General features: G+C 46.3%; 2 protein-coding genes across 2 annotated transcripts; one reads left to right on the forward strand and one right to left on the reverse strand.

The window, feature by feature from the left end:
• Positions 1-561: 561 nt before the first annotated feature.
• LOC125510218 (anther-specific protein MZm3-3-like) lies at positions 562-1,465 on the forward strand. The gene is made up of 2 exons (XM_048675318.1): positions 562-1,095; positions 1,217-1,465. Exons 1-2 carry the CDS (start codon positions 789-791, stop codon positions 1,219-1,221), a joined length of 312 nt encoding a protein of 103 aa, XP_048531275.1. The 5' UTR covers positions 562-788; the 3' UTR covers positions 1,222-1,465.
• Positions 1,466-1,765: 300 nt separating this feature from the next.
• On the reverse strand, positions 1,766-7,421 carry LOC125510217 (plant UBX domain-containing protein 8-like). The gene is made up of 10 exons (XM_048675317.1): positions 7,185-7,421; positions 6,279-6,340; positions 5,452-5,974; positions 5,266-5,363; positions 4,930-5,164; positions 4,651-4,839; positions 4,408-4,572; positions 3,638-3,781; positions 3,457-3,513; positions 1,766-1,881 (listed from the first exon to the last, which is right to left on the reverse strand). Exons 1-10 carry the CDS (start codon positions 7,266-7,268, stop codon positions 1,768-1,770), a joined length of 1,671 nt encoding a protein of 556 aa, XP_048531274.1. The 5' UTR covers positions 7,269-7,421; the 3' UTR covers positions 1,766-1,767.
• Between the last annotated feature and the right edge of the window lie 2,567 nt (positions 7,422-9,988).

Below are 9,988 nucleotides of genomic sequence, written 5' to 3' on the forward strand. Positions count from 1 at the left end.
AAATGAACATTAAAATAAGTATTTAAAGAAAAACGGTTATTTAAAAAAGTTGGTAAACATGTATTTAAAAATATTCTTGACATATACAAGAATTGTACAATGTGTAAGAAAAATGTAGACATATGTTGAAAATCAAGGAAGAAGGAAAAATGGGGAGAACAAAGAAAAGTGAAGAGAAAACAAGAAAACCTCATAAAAAGGGAAGAAATACAAGAAAAATCACTTAAAACCGAAAAATGAACGAAGAAAACCGATGAAAAACAAAGAAAAACAGAAAACCAAAGAAAAGCAGTGACGAAACAAAGAGAACTGAAGAAAAGCAAAAAAACCAATAATGAAGAAAGACCCGAAGAAAACCAGAGCGAACGAGCGAAGGAATGAACTGACAAAATAGGTCGCCCCAAATACTGTAGCGCAGAGGAGAAAGCTTGTGGCGAGCGTATCTTACAAGTCGCTGTAAGCGAGATATAGCTGCGGTGCATGCTAGCGTCGGCTCCCTCCTCTCTTCCTGCCGTGGTAGGCCTGGTTGTCGGCCCCTCGTTCGGTTGGGTCAGCCTCACACGCTTGCCGTGCCCCGCTCCTCCTCCCGCCCGGCGCCGATCGGAGCACCGCTGCGTGCGTAGCGTAGGTGAGCAACGCAAGACTCGCCGCCTCCCACCCTCCCACCTCCGTCGCCGCGCCTATAAAATCACGCCCTCCGGCACCACCACCACACCGCGCCGCAAACCACACGCACACAGAACGCTCAAGCTAGCAGCGCGCGCACCGAGCCGGCGACTACGACGACGATGGCGGTGACCACGGCCCAGCTGCCGCAGCCGCGCGCCCTGGCGGCCCTCCTCGTCCTGGTGCTGCTCATCACGCTGGGCGGCGCGGCGGAGGCGCAGCCGCCGCTCGGCACCTGCGGCGCGCAGCTGAGCCAGCTGGCCCCGTGCGCGCGGTACAGCGTGCCGCCGCTGCCGGGGCAGGCGCTCCCGACGCCCGGGCCGGAGTGCTGCTCCGCGCTGGGCTCCGTGTCCCGCGACTGCGCCTGCGGCGCCATCGACATCATCAACAGCCTCCCCGCCAAGTGCGGCCTCCCGCGCGTCTCCTGCCGTAAGATCATTATAAACACTCCATGCTGATTGATTCATGTGCTGCTCTCTCTTTGCCTGAATATCTATCTAGCTGAACTGACGGGCTCCCGGTTGTTTCCCTTTGACTGCTGCCGCTGCAGAGTGATCGCTCGCTGCCTGGCTCCATGCAAGAAGAGGAGGAACTGAAGAAGACGACGATGAATAAGAGATCGATGGTCGGAGCAACCATCTTGAGTAGTATTAGCAGTGCCTAGTAGCTGTCCTGTCCGTCTAGATCGATCCCCTGTGATCATTACAGGCTCTCGTGTCTGTTGGCCTCTGTTGAAGGTCAGATTAATAACAATAGTAATGAAACCAATTTGCACCGAAGGTCCTTCCAGACCCAAACATATAATGAACCCACAATGAAACCAAGGCATCTTTCTCTCTCTGAAACGAACAATGATTATCGCTGCGCTAGCGCGCATTCATAACCAAATATCCTGAATCCATTGCTGATCACTGTTTTATACCCCCTACATAAGACTAAAGTGATGCGAACCGTTCCACATCACAAAAGAACACAGTTTGAACTCTTCGACACAGACCAATTTTAGATTCCCTAATAAAAGCCATATGCAAGTATAGACATGTAAAACCCCAACTCAGTCTCAGATGGTGGTATCCCTAGGTGAGGCTCAATCTTTTTCCCCTAATCAGTAATCTGCTCTATAAATAAGGCTTCCTGCTTGCTTGTTAACCCGAGATCAGTAAACGATTGGTCGCCGTCAGCAGTGGTAAAAGCACGCCTGGGGTATGTCCTTACCTGCAAGACACACAATGGTAAATACGAGACCGGATGGCAGTAAGAGTCAAGCAGTTTAATGCTAAAATACAAATGAAAACAAATTAGTGGTTGTAATATTTTCACACTTCAAGTTACATTTGAACAGTTATTTTAACTTTCTTTGTGTGTATGAAAAGCTGATGATAACTACTCGTTGCAACTTGCAAGCTACTCCCTCTGTCTCAAAATGTAAGGCGTTTTAAATGTAAGACGTTTCAAAAACTTCATACATTTTGAGACAGAGGGAGTACCTATTTTCTTTGTGTTATTCCCACTAGATATACTTGAATGTATCAAGAGTAAAAAGACGGAGATATATGGTCTATGGAACAGATGAACTTATAAAATGCAAAGGAATAGGGGGGAAATCATAGTAACACCGGGTCCAAATGGTTTCCCAAATGCTGCTCAGTGCGGTCAACTACAATATTTCAATGGATGAAATATGCACTACTGATACTACAATCAACTGGCAGAAAAAGCACAATATAACTTTCAACATTGCTTGGACCAAACATCTGTCGTGGACTGTCCTCAAAAAGGAAATTAGAGACACTGCACGAACACGAACAGTGCCAGAGAAGCAATTCTCCAGTCTGCAGTCTGCACTGCAGAAAGAATGATCTCCCCCTGACAGCACATAGCAGCCAGAGCAGCAAATAGCACTATCCGGTGTTAGCTAATATGACCGGAGCTTGATGTATAATGTACTCAACAGTGAGCATGAAGTTATGGAAGCATAAAACTTGTTGGCAGGGCACATATACATCCTCCTACAATCACTGTCAATCCTTTCTCTTGCTTCTAAAATTTCTCAATGAGCGCAAAATTTGCATAGTCCTGCTAGTCTGCCACACCATGTAACTTGAAATGTTCATTATGAGAACTAAGAATATCCCATTTTGTAGTGATCCATAGAATGTGTTAGTTGTAGGAACGCAAAGACACCAAAGTCATCCCAAAGCTCAAGAATGAATTTGGTAATCTGTAAATGCTTCTCCCTAGAGAGCCACATGATTCATGCATAATTATAGTAATCCAAATGCTACAGAAACTTACATAAAATTACCTTCTTGCATAGGTCAAGGAATACTAGCAGGTTACCTCAAGAAAACAGGATGCTAAGCTACGCAGACGCTGGATTGAGAAAATTCAACAAAGCACACAGCAAGCAAAACTAATCTGCTCTTGGGATCAGATGAATCCATTATTTTATTTTATTTGAAATGAGGCAAAAGCTTTGCCTATTCCATTAATTAGGAAAAAGGTTGTTGCGTTAACTGCAGACAACCAGGCGAAAACCGGAACATAGGGCCCAGCCCATTCTTGCCGACAACACAACAAGCTCAGCAAAAAGACAGGGCCGAACCCAGTATTGGTTTGGGTAGCTCAGAAAATTATATATTATCATGCACGTGACTGCTAGTGCCTGACATACCAGTCCATAAGGAAGAATACTAGGTTGCACTCATTTTTATTAAGACAGTTAACTCTACATGGGAGTATGCATATGAAATATTATAAAATAAGAAAAATATAACACTAGAGAATTACCAGTCTGTAGGTTTCTGGCTTGCAAGTCCTGCCAACGTCTAAGAAATCAAAAAGGGACTGCAAGCAAACCAGCATGTCAGAAGCATGTATTAGTGGCAAGAGGCAAGTATAAATGAACCCTTCTTTTCTGGAATCTGGCAGATCAAAAGCAGTTTTTTTATTAAGTTCAAAAGCAGCTTACCTTGAATTTATCAGATTTTAAAAAGCGACGCCCCTGTCGACTACCGTCAGGCATGCGAACTACAAGTGTTATAACACCTTCCTTGTCTGAAGGTGGCTCCAATGGCAATGATGCTTCTTTGGCGGCAAGATTGGACTCAAGCTCCTGTTTACATAAAACATCAGAAACAGCATAACTGGCAGATCCCCAACAATGCCAGGTAATGAACTTATGATAAATAATTATAAATATCAAGCAAGTCTCAACGGAACAACAGAAGCAAAGAGCTTAGTTATCCTATTGGATATGTTTAGTTCATATAGCTACAGTTTGACAAACTTTGCCAAGGGTGTGTTAGCTGTTTGTGGCTAATGTTTGTTTCACTGTCACAGCTGTGGCATGCCACACTTTCTTAGCAGCCAGCCCCAGCTATCATAGAGCCGTTTTGCCAAATCTTGCCATGGTTGTGGCGACCAATTCTCTCCATGCCTTTTGTGGCTTGTCACAGGTCAGCACAAAAAGTCTAGCAAGATTCAGCTATCAACCAAACATGCCCAAAGTTTTCTTGAAAGTAAGATAATATTGCCACATCATATCTACAGTTAACCAAACCTATAATAAGACCACTGTAAGTCTGCAACATAACATAAACTAAAGCCTTATAGTTTTTTCTAAGAAAAATAAGTTTCGTATGATCACAGCAGTGATCTAGTTATCTACCACTCACATACTGGAAAATACTCTTAATTATCATCCAATTGTATTTTGAATTATCTGCAACAGAAAGGTACCTCTTTCTCAAGCTGCATTTTACGCCGTTCCTCCTCCTCTTGCTTTTGTTTCTCAAGAGCAGCTTCTCTTGCGGCAGCTTCTTCCAGCAGTCGGAGCTCAGCTTCTTGTAGAGTCTTCATCTCCTTTTCTTGATCAGCTTGGAGTGATGCAAGGTACTCATCATCCTGTAATATAACATTCTGGAAGTTAAAATCCAATATCTTTTGCATTTAGCAACAATGCATAAAGCTTCAAGTACAAACCTGCTGCTCACGTAATAACCGTTGTTCAGTCAATTCTGGTGGTGGAGAGTGCACTACTTGGGGATAATGACTCGAGCTCGCATGAGATGGAACGGATAATGGATATGTTGGTGCTTCAGGAATTCCACCAAACATTGCAGCCTCAAGCATAACAGCTTCATCATGTTCCTCAGAAGAAATGCCACCCCACTTTTCCAGAAGAAGAATTGTGTGAGCAATGAGGCTGAAGTAATACCGTTAACTGCTTAATATTAAGGTACAGATCAAAGGCTACAATACCTCTGATGGGAAATCAGTTCTGTTATACTGATGATCAAGGTTTTGAGGCTGCGAACTTGAGGGAGGACTATCACCTGGGAGAACAGGTTCTGTTGACTCTGTGTCTCCAGAAGGGATGCGCCTAGAACGACGTCTAACTAATGGCTGTTCTTCAACATCCTCGATCTCATCATCTGAGCTCTCTTCATCTGCTGGTTGCATAGTTGTTCCACTCCTCCCTGTACCTAATCCTTGCCTCCAAATAGGAAGAAAACGCAAAATAAATGCATTGCTATTAGCCTACCGCAGTAAGGTAGCCTGAGGATGAAGAGCAAGAGGGTACAAAATAATATTCACCTTCTCACTGTTCCAGCTGCAGTTTCCATGTCTTCATCAGATAAACGATCTTCCAAGTTTATTCCACCCATATGTTGAGTCCGTTCTTGCTCTGCTGTCTGATATTTATTTAAAATTTAGGTAAAGCAAGACTCGACAAGCTCGTTCTAACCTATCCCTGTGGAGAGAGAGAGAGAGAGAGCTTACATTTGCCAGTTCTTCAGCCTCTCTTTTTGAAGCTTCAATTGCAGCCCGAATCATTTCCTCTTCTATGTCATTGTCTGTGACATGAACCAGTGGAGGAGCAGTTGGCAGAGGGTTTGGCTGTGACGCATTGCTACGGATACTAGCATGCTGAGAAGACAGCCCAGATGACAACTCCTCCTCGTCGTCATCTATTATGATAGTCTCACGAACTTCTGGTCCATAAGAAGGCCCATGTCCAGTGACATTCTCAACAACAGAAGCCTGACCAGAAGGACCCATGTGAATGTTGTTGTCATTAACTTCATTACATATCTCTCTAGGGTGCGGACCTTGTGCATCACGATTGGGAGTACCAGCAGAACCAACACTATCAAAAAACATTTGCTGGAAATTGGGATCCATTAGTGCAAAAGGGTCGTGCAGAGCTTCAGGGAACAATGGTCTTTGAAACGTGTTATCAAGTGGTCCGTCCAGCTCCATATCATCATGATTAACAGGTGGAATACTTTGATTGATTGCGTTCCTGAAAAACAGAAACACATCAATTATCTGCCCTAGTGCAACATGGTATCTGGAAGGTAATTGTTCTGCCTCTGATCCAGTTTACTTGTCACTTTAGCTAAATGCACATAGAACAAGTAATTGGTGGTTTAAACTTTGATACAGGCTATCCATATTAATTGTGTGTAGCTCTTTACAACCAATAAGCAATTTATAGGGATATTGGAGGGAAGTTCAGAAAAACCAAACTAACAAGCAATATTTGCATACTAAAAGTACTTTGGAATTATCTGAAGAAAATGTGCTGGAAAAATTTAAATACATACACTGTGCTATCTCCTTCAGTGAAGTGTGCATTGACTGCCTGATTGAGGTCACCAGCATGTTCCTGTGTGCCATTTATCAAAAAAGCACTGAGGTTAGATATATAGATGACATCGATGGTAGAATGATGCACTTTCTTTTCACGGCAACAGAATGTTGCACTTGAACAATCAATTTGGAGGCGATGCCCTAGAAGATTTGCGAACCACGCACATTCACAGGGTGATTTCAGAAATAAGATGACCATTTGAAGATAACATGGTACCCCAGCTGGTATGTGTGCACTGAGTTAAACTTTGGAGATGTCAAGTCTAGCACAACTGGATGAGACCAAACATAATCAACAGGATAACTAGGAAATTACAATGTAGTACCTGCTTGTGAAATTCAAATTCCTGAACCTAGACGAACAAGTACAGGGGGGAATCCACTAAATCTACAAGCCTACCATCCAGATGAGCCAAGCAATTTCGTTTTTTTTAGATTATTATTAGTGAACCGCGCACCATATTCCAACTAAGAGACCGCCAAACAATTCGTCTCGAGTAGTAACTGCAAATCAGGGGTTATGTGACCAAATTGGGCTCTTACCAAAACCATAGCTTTGAGTAAAGGAAGGCAGCAAGGGGACAAAGACAAGCCACGAGACTGCTGAGGTAATTCCATTCCATAACTGCACTAGCAGAACAGCGACGCGGGGATTCGCAAACAAATCGGGCCACCTCAACCCACCACGCGCAGACCCCTTCCCCGGCCCAAACAAGTGGACTAAAACCTAGCACCGAGCGATCCATACCCGGCGCAACCAAATCCGCCGCGCGAGCCCAGCCGATTGCGCTAGATTGGGCGGGCGCCTGAACCAAAGGAAACTGGGCAGGAAGAGGAGCGGGAGGGGGCTTGGGCGATACCTCGAGCTTGCGGATGGCGACGGCCTCGTCGGCGCCGGTGATGCTGATGAAGGTGTCGATCGCCTCCTGCTGCGGCCTCGCCATGGCGGGCGCCGGGGGAGGGTTTGGAGGCGACGCTCGCACGCAGGGGAAGGGGGAGAGGAGAGAAGATGAGCGTATGGGAGAAGCCAAACTCGGAGGCTCAAGAAGGGAGGAGCGTTCTGTCTGTCACGTGGTGGCCGGTGAGCCAGGGCCAGAGGTGACTGCTTTCCTAGGGTCACCTTTTGAAAGAAACTCTTTTTCCTAATTTTTTTGGTTTATGAAATGGTAAACGATTCTAATCGGGCAACCGGCTAGGGCTTGCGCCGGTCGCAGTTCCTCCCTACGCAGCCACGTGTTCGGTTGGGGGTCCACCCACACCGCCCGCGCCGCTTCCTTCCATATCCTTTCACGCGTTTTCAACCTTCATGTGGCGATGCTAGAACCGGCACTGGCGAAGTTGCGACCGGAAGATGGTTTTGCTAGGACCGACAAGATTACAAGCTGTGATCGGCACAACAATTTGCTGGAACTGGCGACACCGGGAGCTGCAACCTTCGAGTCGGAGAGCTACAAGACAATGGATGCCATGCTCTCTCGTCGACAGGATGCTGCAACCGACGCAGCCGGATCCTGCAACCGACACGTTCGGATGTTGGGATTAACCGGCGTGGATGACGTGCAGAGCTTGCGTGGGCGTGGTGTGCTGGAACCTTTCCGGCATGGATGCTATGTGTGGGAGCTCTCGGTGCTGGAACGGGTCGGCTACGACGCTGCAGAGTCACAGCGAGGCGTGTAGCGAGCGCGACACTGGCGAGCTCGAAGCCGGAGCGTGTTGAGGGGTCGGGGCAGTCTTTGCTAGTAACTGGCGACGACCAGGGAAGAGGACGATATGAGTGAAGGAAATATGCCCTAGAGGCAATAATAAAGTTATTATATATTTCCTTATATCATGATAAATGTTTATTATTCATGCTAGAATTGTATTAACCGAAAACATAATACATGTGTGAATACATAGACAAACAGAGTGTCACTAGTATGCCTCTTGACTAGCTCGTTGATTAAAGATGGTTATGTTTCCTAACCATAGACATGAGTTGTCATTTGATTAACAGGATCACATCATTAGGAGAATGATGTGATTGACTTGACCCATTCCGTTAGCATAGCACTTGATCGTTTAATTTGTTGCTATTGCTTTCTTCATGACTTATACATGTTCCTATGACTATGAGATTATGCAATCTTTGACTATGAGATTATGCAACTCCCGTTTACCAGAGGAACACTTTGTGTGCCACCAAACGTCACAACGTAACTGGGTGATTATAAAGGTGCTCTACAGGTGTCTCCGAAGGTACTTGTTGGGTTGGCGTATTTCGAGATTAGGATTTGTCACTCCGATTGTCGGAGAGGTATCTCTGGGCCCTCTCGGTAATGCACATCACCTAAAGCCTTGCAAGCATTGCAACTAATGAGTTAGTTGCGAGATGATGTATTACGGAATGAGTAAAGAGACTTGCGGGTAACGAGATTGAACTAGGTATTGAGATACCAACGATCGAATCTCGGGCAAGTAACATACCGATGACAAAGGGAACAACGTATGTTGTTATGCGGTCTGGCCGATAAAGATCTTCGTAGAATATGTGGGAGCCAATATGAGCATCCAGGTTCCGCTATTGGTTATTGACCGGAGACGTGTCTCGGTCATGTCTACATTGTTCTCGAACCCGTAGGGTCCGCATGCTTAAGGTTTCGATGACAGTTATATATGAGTTTATGAGTTTTGATGTACCGAAGGAGTTCGGAGTCCCGGATGAGATGAGGGACATGACGAGGAGTCTCGAAATGGCCGAGACGTAAAGATCGATATATTGGATGACTATATTCGGACATCGGAAAGGTTCCGAGTGATTCGGGTATTTTTCGGAGTACCGGAGAGTTACGGGAATACGTATTGGGCCTTATTGGGCCATACGGGAAAGAAGGAAAAGGGCCTCAAGGGTGGCCGCACCCCTCCCCTTGGTCTGGTCCGAATTGGACTAGGGAAGGGGGGCGCCCCCTTCCTTCCTTCTCCTTTTCCCTTCCCTTTCCTGTTGGGGAACGTAGAAATTTCAAAAAATTTCCTACGCACATGCAAGATCATGGTGATGCATAGCAACGAGAGGGGGAGAGTGTGATCTACGTACCCTTGTAGATCGACAACGGAAGCGTTAACTTGGTTGATGTAGTCGTACGTCTCCACGGCCCGACCGATCAAGCACCGAAACTACGGCACCTCCGAGTTCTAGCACACGTTCAGCTCGATGACGATCCCCGGACTCCGATCCAGCAAAGTGTCGGGGAAGAGTTCCGTCAGCACGACGGCGTGGTGACGATCTTGATGTTCTACCATGGCAGGGCTTCGCCTAAGCACCGCTACAATATTATCGAGGACTATGGTGGAAGGGGGCACCGCACACGGCTAAGAATATGATCACGTGGATCAACTTGTGTCTCTAGGGGTGCCCTGTGCCTCCGTATATAAAGGCTCAAAGGGGGGGCTGGCCGGCCAAGAGGTGGCGCGCCAGGAGGAGTCCTACTCCTTCCGGGAGTAGGACTCCCCCCCTTTCCTAGTTGGAATAGGATTCGCGGTGGGGGGAAAAGAGGAGAGAGAGGAGGAAGGGGGGCCGGCCCCCTCTCCTTGTCCTATTCGGACCAAGGGGGGAGGGGCACGCGACCCATCTATGGCCACCTCTCCTCTCTTCCACTAAGGCCCACTAAGGCCCATATACTTCCCG

The sequence above is a fragment of the Triticum urartu genome, chromosome 5 (assembly GCF_003073215.2).
Source record: "Triticum urartu cultivar G1812 chromosome 5, Tu2.1, whole genome shotgun sequence".
Lineage (NCBI taxonomy): Eukaryota > Viridiplantae > Streptophyta > Magnoliopsida > Poales > Poaceae > Triticum > Triticum urartu.